Source organism: Protopterus annectens, chromosome 9.part0 (genome assembly GCF_019279795.1).
Source record: "Protopterus annectens isolate FY-2018-M chromosome 9.part0, PAN1.0, whole genome shotgun sequence".
In the NCBI taxonomy this organism is placed as follows: domain Eukaryota; kingdom Metazoa; phylum Chordata; order Ceratodontiformes; family Protopteridae; genus Protopterus; species Protopterus annectens.
Window position 1 is genome coordinate 942,635,948 of NC_056743.1, and position 21,226 is coordinate 942,657,173.

Below are 21,226 nucleotides of genomic sequence, written 5' to 3' on the forward strand. Positions count from 1 at the left end.
TTCCACAGTTCTATGCATTCCTGCTGCTTCTGGTCGTGTTTTTCCAATTGCTTTTTTCAATGTTTTTCACCTAGGTAATCAGTCCAATTTTAGGACCCATCATGGAAGATCTTTGATGTTAGTTATGTCATGTACTTTTTAATATTTCAGTTATTCTGTCAGTTAGCCACCCTTCTTCCCATTGAAGGAGCCAGTTCCTACTGCTGGATTTGACTTTTAGAATCTTTTAAGTTATGCAAGTTTATATTTATATTTTACTTTAATTCTGTTAGCAGTTGGTGTTCCAAGTCTTCATTTTTGTTTTTGATTTTCAAAGGACAGTGGTTGCTCTTGGCAAGAAGGCAGATTGATAGAAGTGTGTTGGGGGGGGGGGGTGTTAACCGCTCTTATGCGGTCATCATGCATTATCGTGAACATACCTGCCCACTTGTGTGAGATATTCCAGAAGAAATTTGAGTGCATATTGGTAGAGAGGATAAACTTAATCATGTAGCCTGTGAGACTTACTTTCATAGATCAGAGGACATATTAAGTGCATCTGCTCATGACCTTGGTAAACGTAACCAGACATTTTTATGTCCATCAGAAAACAGCTGCATTTAGTGGATTTGGGGAGAAAAGTATTCTGGTACATGATGTATAAGATGGGAGTCCGAGTGTAGCAAATAAATTTTGTCTGCCTTAATGGAAGCTGCCTCTAGCAGGATGGTCTCTTGACTCCCATGTGCTCCTTACTATCCTTATCAAAGAGACTTCTGTATTTAGTAAAGTTCACTGCATAGTTCATGTGCTGCTCAAGTGTCTGGACCAGTAACCTGTCATTCTTAAAGCAGATCCTTATTTCTTACTGCTCTGTCAGCCTAAGTCATAAGCATTTTGTGAACTGATGTATATTATATATGTTTTTTTTTTCAAAAATGTGTGCATATGCATTGAACCTTATTCAGAAACTGTAAATGCATATAGCTATGCATTTAAAATGTTTGTATCAATACATTGGTAGCAAGTCCTGTATTCATGCATCATGTGCACTATGTTTGGTATGCCTGCATGAACTGTAGTTGTTCATGGGCGTTTATTAAGGTAATAAACAGGGTACAATATGCATCCTATTTTTGTGAAAAGCACACAAGATCATAGTACACTACTGTATAATTTGCACTCTGACATTGTTGGCATAGAAATGTAAAGCCCTAAGTAAAACTTGGTTGGCCCAGTTTTGATCATTAGTTCAAACTCATGTTGAAGAATGACAGGGTTTATGCCTGCTTGCCCCTCACTCCTCCCCTTTCAGTGGAAGGGGAAAGGCATGTACCTGTTGGCTCTCAGTCTATGGTAGAATCCCTGATGGAGACTTGGGCTCATGGGAGCTGTTTGTGTACAAGAGGGACAAGGCCAATTAATCCCTTTATGGGGAAGTGTAGTACGCATTGCAAAGGGCTATTGCATGCCAATCCTTTGGATGATAATGAGCTTGGGGGGGGGGGGTCCTAGCTCTTTTGAAAAATCCCAATTCCTGCAGATTTGGCTGTACCATTACTTGTACACTCAGTCAGCACTTCCTAAAAGAACAACTTTAAGTCACGGGTTTCTCCCAAGGGAAAGATTGGGTCAGTGGAGTCACCGTGAGGGTAAGCTCAGTGATCAGAGGAGGTCCAGAAGCCTTCCTGTGCTGTTGTAGATGATGGTGCTACATAGTGTAGCAGAGCAAGGCAGCATAATAAGGTATACTGTTACTTGTAAGGTTTAGTGTTCTGTACTTTGCTCCACCGTTATATATGGGAGTCATTCATAAACTGACTCCTTAGGGGTGACGGTGGACCTAAGGTTATCACCATAATATGGTAATGTGGGGTATCTGGTGGTGCGTAGCCTGAAGTTGATGCAAGGTTGAAACCATCATTGTGTTGGACCAGGACAAATTTGAGTGTGGTAGCATTGTTTTCTGCACTGCAGGTGACTGTTTTGCCACTAGGTGTTTTCCTGCTGTGTAGCAGAGTTGTCTGTCTCTTGCCAGTAACTGAGGAGGACTGGTGATGTCACAAAAGGGATATGTCAGTAGGCAGCTTGAATACATACAGCTTCCTCTCCTTTGGATTGGCTCATACTCTTGATGTACTGTCTGTGGACTGTGTATGATCCTGGAGTGGAGTAATTGGTATGGGAATTCATGCATACCACACTGTTTTTACACAAGGAGAGCAACACCGTGTTCAAGGTCTTTCCCTGTGGTATACTAATTTTCTTTTGAATTGCTAACTGTTTTGGTGTTACCAGCCCTGCCCCACGGAACACCAGAGTTAAAATTAAGATGTGATACAAAGCATTGGTACCATGAGTGCCACATGATTAAGGTTTATGAACGCATTTTCTGAATATGCCAGATTTCAAAACCATGAGAATTCCAGTGGAGTATGTAGAAAGTATATAACTTGAAGGGTAAACGCTGCAGTCGAGTGTAGTTTTCTATGTCTGTCCATAGAGCATTTGCTTGTACAGGTTTAAAGTGGTAATTTTTCTGCTTGAATTTCACTTTCCTGTACAACTAGATTACTCTAGTAGCTTGGTCTGTAATTTTTCATATGTGCATTTGAAAGAGATCGAGTTGGTTTTGTACTTTTTACATTTGATATATTAAATGCCATGAGTTTCATTTTTATAGATTTTTGTCATGGATGAAAATTACCAGGATAAACGTTAGATGTGATATTTCTTCTTTATAAATTTATTTATTTTATTTTTGCAGCTTTACCAGATTCAGCAAGTGACAATGCCTGCAGGACAGGACATAACCCAGCCTATGTTTATCCAGTCCACTAATCAGACAGCAGATGGACAGACCACTCAGGTCACAGGAGAATGAGTAGATTGACCGGGACTGGAAAAATGTGTAAAGGAGTTCTGCTGCTTCACTTCCTGTACAGTCGTGTTTATATTGAGCCTATACTAGGCAGCACTGTTGTGCACTACATATACCCATTTCAGTTGGGTTTAAACAGACTAAACAAAAATGCTGTTGGTGTTTTTGAACAGATCATTGATTTAAAAGTATAAAGCCTCTTCCAGATGTTAGATGGTGTTTTGTTGGAAAACTCTAAAAAAATGTTTTTACATTCTTTTCTGTTTCCAATTTGATGTGCAGTATGTATAAATCAGTAATTCTAGTTTTGGCATAGTGTAAGTAAAACACAACATGCATACTTAAGTTTGTATAGTGTGTCTAAAGTACAATTCCTTTGTAGTTATGTATGATCTGCTTATCTAAAATTTTGAAAAGGCAGTCCCTGTTTATAAACACAAACTTGTATTATAGGGCATTTCTAGCATGTAAAACTTTTTAATACACCTAACCTTGTAAAGCTAGCCATTTGACACCATGGGCTAGCCAAGTTTTTAAAGATCATGAGATGGAATGTGTATTTTATTAACTGTGAGATGCTGTAAAATACTTCAGACCAGTTGCATTAACATGCAGTAAACTTTTTTGCACAACCTGAAAGTAGTCTGTGTCCATACATTTAAATTATTTACAATATTTGTAGTCCAGAGTTAAAATGTTTTAAAGATTGGTGAGAAAATTCATGTTCACAAAATTTGTATGGTCATTCAGACAGTAAAGTGTATGTGAACAGGAATTTACTCCTACATTTGCTTGGGTGAATGATATTCAGATGTTCCCTAGTACCTCAGTGTTTATCAAATTGTTTTGCTTGTTTATAGACCTTATTTTGTATAAATGATGCTGGAAGCTTTGTAAGAAAAAAACGAATATATGTAGCAGCTAAAAAAGAAATGCCAAAAGCTCTAACCAGACAAAAAAATAAAATAAAATTCTCTAATTGTATATTTTTTTATTCCAGTAGAGTTAGTGACAGTATGGCTTCTTTTTATTCATATTTTAGTTATTTCTTTTCATTTGATTTAACTGAAGGTATCTGGGTTATTGTATTTAAATATTGTAACAGGTTTTCAAGAGTTCAAAGCTTTGTTTGTTTTACTTAAATCTGGCACTTCACCCTTTTGCAGAAAGTAGTGTGCATTCAGCAAAGTATAAGTCTTAGCTATGTGATGTGTTATTGTCATTGTATCTTTTATAGGATTGGTTGTCCTGGAGGGTCCACTGGTCAAAGGACTCTTTTTATAGTGGACTCCCACTGTATGAAACCAGCTTTCAAGGTAGTGAAGTTATTGTTTATGTGGGAACAATTACGGTGTTAAATGTAAGATTAGGCTTTGTGCTTCAGAAAAGGATGACACATACAAGAAAGAAAAAAAGCATGTACAGTTGTTAACTACCAGTAAACTTTAAGACGCGATTTTTAACATTCATTATTTTGTACAGGGATTGAAGACTACTGAAATCTGTAGCAATCAAAATTTGTCAAAGCCCAGTGCCAAGAAAAGCATCTCGAACAAGTGTTAAGTTATCAGCCGTGCTTATCCATTCTCTAGTTTCTTTCCATTATTGGGCTACATTTCTGAGGGAGTACAGATCACCAGATTTAGGAAATCTAACAATGATAGGAGGAAAGTAAAGCTCGGGAAGTATAGTCAGCCATTTGGGCTACCTGCATGCAGGATATCTCCAAAAGTGAAGACTGTAGCAGTTTATTTACTCAACTGTCTACATTTATGCTAAGTTCCTAACACATCTGTACTTTCTGGATGGTGACCCTCCATTGGGCTTATGCCTCTGTTGCTGCAGGGTGGCTGGATGCTGTCACTTAACATGATGGAAGCCTTTTGCCGCATTACTGTGTTGGATACACACAGGAGATTAATGCATTTGCTTTTAAAGGTCATCCCTTTCAGTCAAAGTGTTGCTGTATGAGCTTTCTTCAATGTCCAGAATATTCAGTGTGGTGCTGGTCTTGGAGACTGGAGTCCTGCTGCAGAAAGAGCTTTTTGTTATCCTGGTTAGAGAGTGGTTTTGGTTACACCATTAGAGGACTTCCTATTAGCACTATTTGAGTGGCTGCAGGCATGGTTGTAGTCCCAAGGCTAACCATAAATTGGGAGAAATACTTTCTGATTACATTTTGGAGGATTACGTTTGTAGGCACAGAGCTGGACATACACTGGTGATGGTAATTCTTGACTACTGAGTGGGCTCAGGAAGTCAGTTCATTTGACTGTCTTGGTGAAGAAGCAGTGCAGAATCTGAGCACACACCTTACTTCCACTCTGATCTTGATGGTTGTCACGCTTCATATTGCCATTTGCATGCCAATGGATGTTGCTGCTGTGTAATGGGCTGTGAATTGTATATGGTTGCAGGGCCGTCATACAGTCAGAGATATTCTTGCATCAGATGTATGTCATTGTACTCTAGAGTGGTAGATAGGTCCCACCTGTCTTCATAGGAGCCTGCAATTCTTGCAAGTGACCCTGTTGCAGATCCTGTCAATAGATGCTTCAGTGGCAGTCCAGGGGCATCCTCTCTATTCCACCACAGTTTGCGCCTCCCAAAGAGGAGAATCTGTAACATCCAGTAAAGCTCGCAATAGTCCTATTCTTCAGGTCAGTAGTGGGAGGGAAGCCGGATTTAAGACCTCCTAATTTAGTCTGACTAAAGTAAGCAAGTGAGGGGCATGTGCTTATGACACCTGTAGACAGTGCACATCTGGCAGTGAACCATAGACATATGTATCACTCTGATGTTCATCGTGCATACAGCTGCAGTCATAACAGATGGGTTCTCCTGCAGTCAGGCAGGTCCTCGGTCGGCCGAATTCCAAAGTCTAGGTCCAGCGTCGGTTGTCGTCGCTTCTTCCCTGACGTCAGTGCGACAGGGGTATAAAAGAACCAGCCGATGCCATTTTCTTCAGTCTTTCTTGCCGCGCGGTGCCCGAAGCAGAAGCAGTTCGCAAGTGCCGGTCGGCCAGCTCCTGAGATTACGAAAATTTGGAAACCGAAGTCTTCTTAAAAGCTAAGTACCCCGTTGGGGAACCTTTTCTTGCCTCAGACCGATGTCAGACAAAGTTAATAATTGTATTTCTTGTGGGAAGCAAATACCGCATAAGGATTTCCATTCCCTCTGTATACCTTGTTTAGGCCCAGACCACGAGGTCTCGGCCTGCCGCTTTTGTGCTACATTCAACAAACGCACTGTTAAGCGTCAGGCGGAGTTCGCCCAGCATTATTTTGGAAAAACATTTAACTATACTATGTCGTCGGATACTCCGACTCCGGTTTTGTCTAAAAAACGAAGACAAGGACTGACATGCAAGGTCCGCGGCCTCTACCGACACCACTCCAAAACCGGCTACACGTGGTCCGGTTCTCAGTGAGATGCCTACGCAGCCCCTGCCTACCGATGACCTGTCTTTGACGGTGTCTTCTGTACCCGAGGTCGCAGGCTCCTCGGCCTACACCCCGACTTCAGATACCGAAGCCACTGTTGGCATTGAAACTGAGAATGTAGACGGGTCCACCTCCACTCAAGGTGTCTTCAGACCTTCCTCTTCTTTCTCTATCAAGGCTTTCACTAAGTCTAAAGCAACTATGCACTCTAAGAGACCAGCTACACAGGGCCCATCTCCAGGCCCCATGCCTAAGAAACAGATGCTTAAAATGGCTGAGGATTTAATTACTCTTATCAGAGGTTCTCTGCCCCCTCCGGACAAAAGGCCTAGAGTAGAGGAAGATTCCCGCTCCTCTGATCAGGGCTCCATTATTTCAGAGCACTCTGACGATCAGGAACATTCTTACTCCCCTTTTGAAGACTCTGATGCTGAGGAGTCCATCCCTTCTGTATCCCCCCCTGAGGATTACTCATTTGGGGAAACTTTGCATACCTTAAGGGAACACTTCCACTGGGAAGGCCAGGATTATTCTGATTCCAAGAAAAGGCTCAGGGAATTTCTCTTGCTTCCTCAGCACAGGCCTCTGGCTATACCTCCTGTCTTGGACATCCTAGATGTTTACTCGGAGGCCTGCCTTAACCCGGACTCTCTACCTCCAGCTCCAGTTAAGCCTGACAGGTACTACAGGGTCCCTGACTCACACCAATTTCTATACAAGAGCCATGCTGCTGACCCAGAAACCATCTCACAGGGCCCCAAGGGAGTTAAGGCCTCCATTGCTTAAAATCCATTGCCTTCCGAGAGAGATTCCAGATCCGTAGAAAGGTGGGGAATAAAGGTATATACCTCAGCTACCTTATCCATGAGGGCCTTAAACTGTCAGTTTCATATGCTAAAATACCAACAGTTTTTGTTATCACAATTGAAAAGTAAAATGTCACAACCTGAACAACCAGACTTGAAGGAGTTGCAGGATTTGATGCATAGTGCAGAACAAGTGGGTAAGCATACCTTACAATGTGGTTTTGATGCTCTAGAGGCCTCATGCAGAGCTGCTGTTACAGGATCAGTCATACGTAGGCATGCCTGGCTCAAGGAACAAGCCTTGCCTGATCATGTCAAAGCTAAATTACTAGACGCCCCTCTTCAAAAGGATGTACTATTTGGTGCTAATGCTGAGGAGGTATTAAGGAAAATGGAGGAAAAGGCTAAATCAATGCAAACTGTAAAAGAATTTCCACAGGTTCAACCCCCACGTTTTAGTAGAAATTGGCCTTCCAAAAACTGGTCCTTTCCTGCCACAGACAGACCCCAAAGAGGTAGATACAGGCGCCCGAGGGGCAGAGGACAATCCCAAGGATTGTATAGAGGCAGACAATGGCAAGCTCCTACACAGAGGTGGTGAGGACAACTCGCAATCTTTCAGAAAGCAAACCCAATGACTTTCCCCTTTGCATGCCAACCAGGTCTCAAATGGCAGCCCCCTTGGGAGGAAAGCTGGCATTATTTTCAAAAAATTGGCATATTGTCACAAAGGACAAATGGATCCTGGACATTATAAACAGAGGCTACAAATTCCATTTTCACACCCTTCCAAAAATGAGAGGCATGCCAAACCTGCCACACAATCAAAGGGCAGAGGCACAAAGGCAAATTACAGATCTCATAAACATGAAAGCTATTCCAGAGGTACCTACGCACTAACAAGGTCAAGGGTTTTATTCCAGGCTATTTCTGGTGCCAAGGAAGGGAAAAGATTGGAGACCTATTTTGGATCTATCCATCCTAAACACATTTCTACTCGTACCAAAATTCAAGATGCTCACTCTACAGCAGCTTCTTCCCATGCTGGGCAAGGAGTCTTGGCTGGTAACATTGGACCTCAAGGAGGCATACCTGCATGTCCCAATCAGACAAAATTGCAGAAGATACCTCAGATTTCTTGCAGGTTCAACTCATTATCAATTCTCTGCATTGCCCTTTGGCTTATCTACTGCGCCCAGAGTATTCACGAAATGCCTGGCATCAATAATTGCCTACTGCAGACTTCAAGGGGTACAAATATATCCCTATTTGGATGACTGCCTGATCCAAGCGGACAGCAAACACATTCTTCTGAAACATCTGGCTTATGTAATAATGTTATTGAACTCTCTGGGATACACAGTCAACAAAAAGAAATCAAGACTAATACCCTCTTGGAAGATAATTTTCCTGTGTGCCAACTTGGACACAAACACCCAGATGGGCCTACCTCACGCCAGAGAAGCAGGGGCAACTAATTCAATACTTCAGAATACTAGCAAATTGCACCAGGCTTACTGCAAGGAAAATCCTGCAGGCTCTGGGATTCATGGCATCTTGCATCTTACTAATCCCATGTGCAAAGCTGCATATGAGGAAACTACAATGGTACCTGAAAAACATATGGTCTCAACACAGCCACAGTTTGGAAACAATAATGCCACTAATTCCATGTCTGCAAAAGGAATTTCTGTGGTGGGCTCAAGCATGTCAAACAAACACAGGTCTTCCTTTCAGCAAGCCTCAAGCAAATCAAGTCATCACAACAGACGCCTCGGACTACGCCTGGGGGGCGCACATGACAGATCGGTGCATTCAGGGCAAATGGTCCCAAAAAGAAAAGCACCTTCACATCAATCAAAAAGAAATGTTAGCAGTAATAAATGCTATTACAGCTTTCAAGAACTTTCTACAACCAGGTCAACTATTGATATGAACGGACAACACCACAGTTATGTGGTACATAAACAAGCAGGGAAGAACACATTCTTACCCCCTATGCAGACTGGCCATGTCACTTTGGAACATGGCCATGGGCTTACAAATGGAACTACAAGCACAGTACTTGCCAGGCAAGGAAAACACGCTGGCAGACAACCTAAGCAGGAATATGACAGATCCACACGAATGGAAGTTGCATCCAAAAGTTTTTACAGAAATAATCCAAGAATGGGGAAGGCCAGACATAGATCTATTTGCCTCCCACAAAAATCAATTGACAAAATTCTGCTAAAGGATCTTCCATCCAAAGGCCTGGAGAGTGGACGCTCCCTCTTTCAGCTGGACATCAATGACAGTTTATGCCTTCCCACCTCTTCCTCTGCTGCCCAAAGTTCTATTGAAGACCAGAGCAGACAGACCAAAGATGATCCTCATTGCTCCGGACTGGCCAAGGCAACACTGGTACCCACTCCTGATGAGCCTGACGCATTCCCCACCATGGACCCTGCCTCTAATACCTCTTCTTCTGACTCAACACAGCTTCAAAACTCTTCACAGTCAGCTAAAAACACTCAATCTAGCCGCATGGAAGATTCCATAGCATCACAGCAGGCCCTACTTTCCAAGGAGGTGCAGGATGTCATTTTGGAGGCCAGAAGGCCATCAACTAGAAAAGCTTACTCCGCAAAATGGAAACGTTTTTGTGTCTGGAATGAGAAAAAGGGCCAGGACCCTGGAAAACTGAATTTACCTCAAATACTACAATATTTGACTGAACTGCTAAGCAGTGGACTTTCTTTCTCCTCCATCAAAATCCATGCCTCAGCCATTTCTGCAGAATACAACACTGATCCACCTTTATTCTCTCACCCTCTCAAGACAGTTCCTCAGAGGGGCTAAGAATTTAAGACCTCCACGGAAACAACCAATGCCTGCTTGGGATCTTAATTTCATTCTGGAAAAACTGACCCTGCCTCCTTTTGAGCCAGCTGCTTCATCAGATTTGCAATATGTGTCCTGGAAAACAGCTTTCCTTCTGGCTATCACCTCAGCTCGTAGAGTTTCAGAATTAATGGCTCTCATGGCTGTCCAGCCTTTTATCATCTTCCATCAGGGCAGAGTTTCCTTACGAACCAACCCGTCCTTTATGCCTAAAGTGGTATCCAGGGTAGCTTTAAATCAGGCCATACATTTACCTACTTTTTATCCTAATCCTCAAAACAAAGGGGAGAGATTACTACATTCCTTGGACATCCACAGACAACTGCGTTATTATTTGGACAGAACAAAGCTTTTCAGAAAATCAGAACAGCTCTTTGTGGCATATGCAGTAGGAGCTCAAGGAAAGCCAATTTCCAAACAGACAATTTCAAAATGGATAGCCCTCTGCATACGCTTTTGCTATTCCTTTCATGGCAAAACTGTACCTACAGGCATTAGAACTCATTCCACCAGGGCCACAGCCACCTCTGCAGCCTTCCTCAGAGGAGTTCCTACCAAGGATATTTTGGAAGCAGCCACTTGGAGTTCTGTGCATACCTTCTCCAAGCACTACAACCTACCATTATACTCCAAATCTAGAGCAGGCTTTGCCACTGCAGTCTTGCAGGGCATTTTGGCTCCTCCTAGTTACACCTAGTGCCTACCACCCCTTTCTTAGCTTTGGGATTGTTATGACTGCAGCTGTATGCACGATGAACATAGTACAGTTTTGTACCTACCATAAATGTAGATGTTAGAGTGCAAATACAGCTGCAGTCCAGGATGTCCTTCAAGAATGCAACTGCAGTCCTGACATATGGGTTGTCCTGCCTCAGGCAGCCCCTCGGTCGGCTGGATTCCAAAGTCTGGGTCCGGCGTCGGCTGTTGTCGCCTCTTCCCTGACGTCAGAGCGGCTGGGGCATAAAATCATCAGCCGACGCCATCTTCTCCAGTCTTTCTTGCCGCGCAGTGCCCGAAGCAGAAGCAGTTCGCAAGTGCCGGTCGGCCAGCTCCTGTGTTTTCAGTTACCGAAGTCATCAGAAAGCTAAGTACCCCGTTGGGGAACCTTTTCTTGCCTCAGCCGATGTCAAATAAAACTGCAAAAGTTAATAATTGTTTGTCTTGTGGTAAACAAATACCTCATAAGGACTTCCATTCTTACTTCCTTCTCTGCCTGGGCCCAGACCACGACTTCTCGGCCTGTGTTGCCTGTGCTTGCTTCAATAAGCGCACACTTAGGCGCCGGGCAGAATTTGCTGAACTTTTTTGGGGAAAATTACTCCTATATCATGCCGTCGGAGCTTCCGACAGCACACGTTTCCAAAAAACGGAAGGACAGGGACCGACCTTCGTGGCCCGCGACTTCCACCAACACCACGCCTAAGTCTACCGCGAGTGTATCGGTCTCTTCAGAGGCGGTAATTCAACCGCTCCAGGTCGATGACACCGTTTTACCGCACACTACGGTCCCAGAGGCTTCCTCTGTGCCAGTTGTTGTTTTTCCTGCTGAAACCGAAGCCCAAGATTTGCCTGACACCATACCGGTGGACAAAGTTACTCCAGCACGTGGGACAGCTAGGCCTCCTGTGCCTATGTCCATCAAGGCCTACACACGTGCCAAGGCTGCCAGCCAGGCTAAGTCTGACCCTCCTAAACCTTTTTCACAGACTCCAGCTTCGGATAAACAGATCATGACTTTAGCTGCAGATCTAATTTCTTTAATCAGGGGCTCTCAGGCTCATCCAGACAGAGGTTCTCAGCCGCCTTCAGACAGAAGGCCTAGGGTTGAGCAGACAGGTACCCTTTCCTCAGATGAAGCCTCTGGTGAGTCAGGCCTTTCAGATTCCCAGGAAGAACCCTTCCCGGCCTACGAGGATTCTGATACAGATGAATCCATTCCCTCTGCCTCTCCTCCTGAGGATATTTCTTTCGGGGAAATTCTCCACTCCATGAGAGAGCATTTTCAGTGGCAGGGCCAGGATTTCTCCGACTCCAGGAAAAGGCTTCGGACCTTCCTTAAGTTACCCCAGCACAGGCCTTTAGCTATTCCCCCAGTGTTAGATGTATTGGATGATGTGTTCTCAGACTCCAGTACTTCTCCTGATTCTCTCCCTCCTGCTCCTGTCAAGCCAGACAGATATTACAGGGTTCCTGAAACTCATAAGCATCTTTTTAAGGCCCACTCTGTTGATCTAGAAACTATTTCTCAGGGGCCCAAAGGAGTGGCCACTTCCACGACCAAGAATCCTTTGCCCGCAGACAGGGAATCTAGGTCCCTGGAGAGGTGGGGTAAGAAAGTTTATACCTCTACCACCCTTGCCATGAGGGCTCTTGACTGTCTTTTTCATATGTTTCAGTATCAAGATTTTCTGATGGATGATTTGCAGAAAAAGTTAGCCACTCCTGAGCCTTTAGATAGAAAGGCTTTGCAGGATTTGGTTCATAATACTCAGCAGGTTAGCAATCATTTTCTTCAGTGTGGTTATGATGCATTGGAAGCTTCATGTAGGGCAGCTATGACAGGGGCCGTCATACGTAGACATGCTTGGTTGAAAGAACAGTCATTGCCAGATCATGTTAAAGTAAAGCTTCTAGATACACCTCTGGAAAAAGACAAGCTATTTGGTGCTAATGCACAGGGTGTGTTGAAATCAGTTGAGGAAAAGGCTAAATCAGTACAAACAGTCAAAGATTTCCTCCAGGTTCAGCCACCAAGGTACAGCAGGAATTGGCCTTTGAAGAATTGGTCCTTTCCAGACACTGACAAGTTTCAAAGGGGAAAAAGCAGGCATGCTCGAGGTAGAGGGCAATACCAAGGCTCCTACAGGGGCTGCCAATGGCAACCAACTACTCAGAGAAGTGGCGCAGGGACTCCCACTGCTCCATAGGGACAATCACAATGACTTGACTTTGACACTGCCGACCAAGGCTCAAAGAGAAGCTCCTTTAGGTGGAAAGTTATCCTTATTTTCAAAACATTGGCACATTTTTACAAAGGACGGATGGATTTTGAACATAATAGACAAAGGTTACAGGTTCTACTTCCATACCTTAACAATAAGACAAGGCATGCCAAACTTGCCACACAATCAAAGGGCAGAGGCACTCATACAAGTTTCAAAGCTGCTACAAATCAAAGCAATAGAAAAGGTTCCTCCTCAGGAACAAGGCCAGGGATTCTACTCAAGACTGTTCCTTGTTCCAAGAAAAGAAAAGCAATGGAGACCTATACTGGACTTGTCCACTCTAAACACCTTTCTCATTGTGCCAAAATTCAAAATGCTGATGTTACAGCAACTTCTTCCCATGCTGGGCAAGGGGTCTTGGCTGGTTACTGTGGACCTCAAGGAGGCATACCTGCATGTCCCAATCAGACACAGTTGCAGAAGATACCTCAGATTTCTTGCAGGGTCAGAGCATTATCAATTCTCAGCATTGCCGTTTGGCTTATCTACTGCGCCCAGAGTATTCACGAAATGCCTGGCATCAGTAATTGCACATTGCAGAATCCAGGGGATACAAATTTACCCTTACCTGGACGACTGCCTTATACAAGCGGACAGCAAACAAGCCTTGATAAGAAACTTAGACTATGTCATACACTTACTACAGACTTTGGGATGCACAGTCAACATTCAAAAATCAAGACTACTGCCATCCCAACAAATAATTTTTCTAGGAGCCAAACTGGACACAAACTCACAAATGGCTTTCCTCACGGAAGAAAAACAAGAACAATTACCAGATTACTTCAAAAGCCTAGCAAAGCTCACCCAGATGACTGCAAGGAAAATCCTGCAGGCCCTGGGTTTCATGGCATCTTGCATTCTTCTGATTCCACTGGCAAATCTACACATGAGAGAACTACAGTGGTACCTAAAAAGTTTATGGTCTCAACACAGCCACAACTTAGAAGAAATTATACCACTCATTCCATGTCTTCAAAAGGAATTTTTGTGGTGGGCACTAGCAAGTCAATTAAACAAAGGCATGTCTTTCAACAAACCTCAAGCAAGTCAAACCATTACAACAGATGCCTCAGATCATGGATGGGGGGCGCACATGGAAGGCAGATGCATGCAAGGGCAATGGGCTCCCCGGGATATGCATCTGGACATAAATCAAAAAGAGATGTTGGCAGTGATTCATGCATTCGAGGCCTTCGGAAAATTTCTTCAGCAAGGTCATCTGCTAGTAAAGACATACAACACCACTGTCATGTGGTACATAAACAAACAGGGAGGCACTCATTCTTACCCCCCTCTGCAGACTATCAATGACTCTTTGGGAAAAGGCCCTGAAACTGAACTTACAGTTGCAATCCCAGTTTGTTCCAGGCAAGGACAATGTTCTGGCGGGCAGTCTAAGCAGAAACATTTTGGACCCGCATGAATGGATGCTGCATCCAGACATTTTTTCGCAAATAACTCATGCGTGGGGAAGGCCGGACATAGATCTCTTTGCCTCTCACCTCAATCATCATCTGAAGAAGTTCTTTTCGAGGACACACCATCCTCAAGCCTGGAGAATGGATGCTCTCCCCTTCAGCTGGAATTCTCTGACAATCTACGCATTCCCACCTCTACCATTAATGACCAAGGTGTTACTGAAGATCAAAGCAGAGCAACCGAAAGGTATTTTGATAGCTCCAGACTGGCCAAGGCAGCACTGGTGTCCATTACTAAGGAGCATATCTTGCACCAAGCCGTGGCCCCTGCCTCAATGGCCTCTGCTACTAACTCAGCACAATTACAGGACTGTTCAACCCAACCTGCAAACATTGCAGCTGACAGCTTGGAGGGTTCCATGACTTCTACCCATATCTCTCTCTCCAAAAAAGTTCAAGAGATCCTACTGGAAGCACGCAGACCTTCCACCAGAAAAACTTATTCAGCTAAATGGAAGAGATTCATCACCTGGAATGCCAACAAGGGTCAGGATGTATCAGTAATAAACATGCCACAGATACTAGAATACTTGGCAGAAATGCTTCATAGTGGCCTTTCATATTCTTCCATAAAAATACACGCTTCAGCAATCTCAGCAAAATACAACTGTGATCCACCTGTGTTTTCACATCCTTTGCTAAGACAGTTTCTAAGAGGGATAAAGAATATCAAACCTCCCAGGAAACCACCAGTGCCTGCGTGGGACCTCAACTTCGTCTTGGAAAAATTAACTCTTACTCCTTTTGAGCCAGCATCTTCAGAGATGCAATTTCTCTCCTGGAAAACAGTTTTCCTGTTGGCAGTTACCTCAGCAAGAAGAGTCTCGGAGATGCAGGCCCTCATGGCAGTACCTCCATTCCTCATTTTTCATCAGGACAGAGTTTCTTTAAGAACCAATCCTTCATTCATGCCAAAAGTGATATCCAGGGGGTGTCTAAATCAAGCAATTCACCTGCCTACTTTCTTTCCCAATCCTCAAAATAAAGGAGAAAAGCTGCTGCACACTTTGGACATACACAGACTATTACGCTACTACTTGGACAGAACAAAGGCCAACAGAAAGTCTGACCAACTATTTGTAGCTTACACTTCTGGAGTGCAAAGAAAGGCAATTTCCAAAATGGATTGGACACTGCATCAGATTCTGTTATTCTTTCCATGGAAAAGGTGTGCCAGCCAATATCAGGCCACACTCCAGAGCTATAGCCACCTCCACAGCCTTTCTAAGAGGGGTGGCTACAAAGGACATTCTAAAAGCTGCAACATGGAGCTCCGTGCATACATTTTCCAAACACTACAACCTGCCTTTATACTCCAGATCCCGAGCAGGCTTTGCTTCGGCAGTCCTGCAGGGTTTTTTAGCTACACCATCTTTTTCTTAGATCCTACCACCCCCAGCTTGGCTATGGTATTCTACCCATATGTCAGGACTGCAGTTGCATTCTTGAAGGACATAGTACAGTTTTGTACCTACAGTAAATGTAGATGTCCGATAGATATGCAACTGCAGTCAGGTTTACCCTCCCTCCTACCCCTCAGTAATTTACCTTTTTGGGTCCACTACCCCTTTTCCAACTTAGCTGGGGATAGCTTTTATGGTGTATCTGTTTATTACTATTATGCATGTCTGGAATTTTATGCATTCTCTAAATTTAGCCTTCCTTGGAGGGCACCTGGCATCTGGGGCAAGAAACACTGAAGAAGATGGCGTCTGCTGATGATTTTATGCCCCAGCCGCTCTGACGTCAGGGAAGAGGCGACAACAGCCGACGCCGGACCCAGACTTTGGAATCCGGCTGACCGAGGGGCTGCCTGAGGCAGGACAACCCATATGTCAGGACTGCAGTTGCATATCTGTCGGACATCTACATTTATGGTAGGTACAAAACTGTACTTTTCCCTCCCTCCTTCCCCTCTAGGGGTATTCTTTTATGGTGTATTTGCTTGCAACTACTGTTGATTATATTGCATTGCATTATTACCTAATTTTATGTATTGCCTTCCTTCTGGGGGCACCTGACATCTGGGGCAAGAAAAACTGAAGAAAATGGCGTCGGCTGGTTCTTTTATACCCCTGTCGCACTGACGTCAGGGAAAAAGTGACGACAACCGACGCCGGACCTAGACTTTGGAATTCGGCCGACCGAGGACCCGCCTGACAGCAGGAGAACCCATCTGTTATGACTGCAGCTGTATTAGCACTCGAACATCTACATTTATGGTAGGTACAAAACTGTACTTAACATTTCACATCCCAGGAGAAGTGATGCACTGATGAACTTTGAGTAACTCTTCTAAGTGCCATTTTGAAGTTGATTCAGAAGCTGTGCAAAGATCAGATTTTTCAGATGTCACACTCCAGAGATTCATTCCTTTGGTAGTCAGGAGAACATGTTTTTCCATCTTGTGTTTATTGCAGAAAGGCAAAAAGGAATCTGCATGGGATGTGTTCCCTCTTCTACGGCAAGTTTCCAATATGACTTCATTCTGTTCTCATGGATTCCATCCTGTTAAGAGAATTCAGGAAAGGAAAAAGTTCAAAATAAAATTTTGACACTTCATTGTGACCGAGAGGAGTGGTTTTTTTCATATTCCTAGCAATACAAGAAACCCTTCTGATACTAGATGTTCTTCGTGTTTCACTGTTGCAGTCATCACATTTGGGTTATCTGCTTGCAGTAGCCCTCAGTTGGCCTAATTATCAAAGTCTTGGATCTTGTGTCGGTTGCTGTCTCATCTTCCATGACGTCAGGTAGTCAGGGGTATAAAGCATGCAGCCGATGCCATTGCATCAGTCTTTCTTGCCGTGCGGTGCCCGAAGCAGAAGCAGTTCGCAAGTGCCGGTCGGACGACTCCTGAAATTTTTGTTTTCGAGTTTCAGAACTGAAGTTTTCAACTAAAGCTAAGTACCTTGTTGGGGAAACTTTTTCTTGCTCTAAACCAATGTCAGTAAAAGTCAGTAATTGTATTTCGTGTGGAAAGCAAATACCTCATAAAGACTTTAATTCGTACTGTATTCCTTGCCTAGACCCTGACCACAACATACCTCTGTCGGTTTTGTGCCTTATCTAAACGACAAACTATTCATCTGTATATTTACGCTTCTAAATATTTTGGTACTTGGTTCAATTACCCAGATATGGCTTCGGTAAGCCACCCGACTACCAACATTCCAAAAAACGCAAAGATAAAGACATAGACAGGCAGCCTAGGTCCAAAGCTGCCAACGATGATGCTTCTAAGCTAGTCGCCAGTTCGCCGGTCATCAGGTGCTTTCGCAGCCCCTGATACCCACTACTTCAGATTCGCAGGCCTCTACTTAGACCCATTCGGAGACCGGCATGCCACAAGATACTTCAACTATGGAACCTGCGGATGTCTCTACCTTGGATGGGCAGGCACTGGCTTCTGATGGTGTATTCAGGCCTACTGACTTGCATATTAAATGGATGCCATCTTCTTCTTCAAGGCCTAAAACTCGATCCATGCCTAGAAAACAGATGCCCTGACCGCATGGTCCGGCCTCTATGCCTAAAAAACAAATGATAAGAATGGCTTATTACTTTAATCAGGGGAAGCCAACTTTCCCTCTAAGAGACCTAGGACTGAATTTGCTTATGATTCTTCTGATCAGGATTCTGAAATTTCTGTTTCCTCTGATGACCAGGATTTACCCTTATCTATGAGGATTCTGATGCAGAGGACTCTATTCCCTCTGCTTCCCCTCCAGAGGATTTCTCTTTTGGTGAAACCTTGCATACTCTTAGGGAGCATTTCCACTGGGAAAGCCAGGATTACTCTGATTCTAAAAAGAGGCTTAGGGATTTCTTACTCCTGCCCCAACACAGGCCTTTAGCCATCCCCCCTGTACTGGACATTATTGATGCCTTTTCAGAATCTAGCTTGGCCCCTGACTCCTTATCTCCTGCTCCCAGAAAAACAGATAGATATTACAGGGTTTCTGACTCTCACAAGTTCCTCTTTAAAAATCCTACTGTGGATCCTGAGACCATTTCACAAGGATCCAATGACATTAAGGCTACTACTGCGAAAAATCCTTACCCCCTCTGATAGAGATTCCAGGGTGCTGCATAGATGGAGTAAGAAGGTATACACTTCTGCAACCTTGGCCATAAGGGCCTTAAACTGCCAGTTTCATATGTTAAAGTATCAGCAGCATATTATTGAATTGCTTAAACAGAAAATGATGTTGATTCCTGACTCTGCTGAAAATAAGGATTTACAGGATTTTAATGCATTCTGCTGAATAAGTTGGAAAACATATTTGCAGTATGGTTTTGACTCACTAGAGGCATCTTGCAGGGCTGTCACTGGGTCTGTACTTAGAAGGCATGCTTGGCTTAAGGAGCAATCTTTGCCAGATCATGTTAAAGGTAAATTGTTGGATGCTCCCTTAAACCAGGACCGCCTGTTTGGCAACAAAGCAGAAGTACTTAAAAAGATGGAGGAAAAAGCTAAATCTATGCAAACTGTTAAAGATTTCCTGCAAGTACAGCCTCCAAGATTTAGTAGGCATTGGCCCTCTACGATTTGATCCTTTCTTGCCTCTTCCAGGCCTTCTCCATCCAAACCCAGAACCAGCAGAACACCCAGGCTTCAGTCCCAAAGTACGCACAGGACTAAGCAGTGGGGGGCTCCCACTTCCAAAGCAGGGAGTAGTAAGACTTCCCCCATGGTAAACTGTCTCAATGACTTAACTTTAAAACTTCCAAGCCCTTCTCAACTGACTGCTCCTTTAGGGGGAAAGATTGTCCTGCAGGCAAAAACTGGGAATTCATTACCCAGGACAAATGGGTTTTAAATATAGTTTCCCAAGGATACAGATTCCACTTCCACACTTTACCAACCCCAAATGGTTGGCCAGATCTACCCCCAAATCAGTGGGCAGAGGCTCAAAAGCAAGTTCTCTCTCTAAGTATAAGGGCTATTCAAACTGTCCCAGAAAAGGAAAGGAGAAAAGGTTTCTACTCTACTTTTCCTGGTGCCCAGAAAAGACAACTCCTGGCGTCCTATCCTGGACCTTTCTATTCTAAATACCTTTTTTGGTAATCCCAAAATTTAAGATGCTAACCCTCCACCAGTTGCTTCCTATGCTAGGCAAGGATGCCTGGTTGGCAACACTGGATTTAAAGGAAGCCTACCTACACATCACAATCAGGGAATCTTGCAGAAGATACCTACGCTTCAAAGCAGGCTTCATGCACTATCTGTTCTCTGCACTGCCTTTGGCTTATTTACTGCACCCAGGGTATTCACAAAGTGCCTAGCTCCAGTCATTTCATTTTGCAGGCAAAGACATATTCAAATATACCCATACCTGGACGATTGTCTAATTCAGGCAGAAAGCCAGGACATACTATTGGATCATCTGGCATTTGTACAAAAGGTGCTAACTTCTCTGGGGTACACCATAAACGAAAAGAAATCACATCTTGTACCCTGCCAACAAATTGTATTCCTGGAAGCAAGCTTGAACACAACTTCCCAGATGGTTTTCCTTAAACTAGAGAAACAAGTTAATTTGACAACTTACTTCAAACTAATAGCCACAAAGACCCTGCTATCTGCAAAACAAATAGTGCAAGCCTTTGGTGGTCATGGCCTGCTGCATTCTCCTAATTCCATATGCAAGACTACATCTGAGGAAACTGCAGTGGTATCTAAAAAGCCTATGGTGTCAACATTCTTAGGATCTAGAAGCAATGATTCCTATCATACCTTGTCTACAGTTAGAGTTCTTTTGGTGGGCAGAGGCCTGCCACCAAAACAAGGGACTGCCAATCACTCTACCCCCTGCCGCCCAAACCCTAACAGATGCATCAGACTATGCATGGGGGCTCACTTGGCAGGGAAGTGTATTCAGGGCAAATGGAACCCAAGTCAAATGTACCTGCATCTCAATGAAAAAGAAATGTTAGCTGTACAGAATGCTCTGACAGCCTTCAAGGACCACATACTTCCATGACAATTAATGGTAAAGACGGACAGCACCACTGTTATGGGGTACATAAACAGGGGGGAACCCACTCATACCTTCTCTGCAAGACTAGCCGTGGCTCTGAAAAAATACAGCCTTGAGCTACCAAGTGCACCTAAAGGATCAATTCCTGCCAGAAAAGCTAAATACACTGGCAGACAAACTAAGCAGAAATCTCATGGACCCACACGAGTGGAAACTGGAAACAAATGCATTCAACATGTTGATAAACAAATGGGGAAGCCCAGAGATAGACCCGTTTGCCTCCCCCCAGATCTACCAATTGGACAAATTCTGCACAAGGACTCCCCAAAACAAGCTTGGAAAGTGGATGCTCTGTCCTTCACCTGGAAAAATCTATTAATTTATGCCTTTCCTCCACTGCCTCTCCTCTCCAAGGTGCTACTAAAGATCAAACAGGACAAATCAAGGACGATACTGATTGCACCACACTGGCCACACCAACACTGGTGTACCCCCTCTTGCGCAGTGTGTCATTGCTGGCACCTGCCTCAGACCCCTACCCTGCTGTCCCAGCAGGAGGGCTAGATTCTGCACCCTCAGCTTCAAACCCTGAACCTGGCAATTTGGCTAATTACCTGATCTCTCCATTACCATCCCTCAGTAAGCAAGTGTTGGATGTCATTCTGGAGGCTGAGAGGCCTAGTACTAGAAAATCATATGCTGAAAAATGGAAAAGATTCTCTTCCTGGAACCAAACTCTGGATGGGCACAGCAGCGCCCAATTT

At 43.9% G+C, this 21,226-nt stretch overlaps 1 protein-coding gene across 1 annotated transcript in view; it reads left to right on the forward strand.

Moving 5' to 3' along the window:
• Nucleotides 1–3,499, forward strand: part of NFYC (nuclear transcription factor Y subunit gamma) — a 542,726-nt gene extending 539,227 nt beyond the window's left edge. Inside the window, exon 8 of the mRNA XM_044083683.1 lies at nt 2,747–3,499. Within this exon, the coding sequence (XP_043939618.1) occupies nt 2,747–2,863 (117 nt within the window). The 3' untranslated portion in view covers nt 2,864–3,499. The remainder of the gene's footprint in view (nt 1–2,746) is intronic.
• Nucleotides 3,500–21,226: the final 17,727 nt, after the last annotated feature.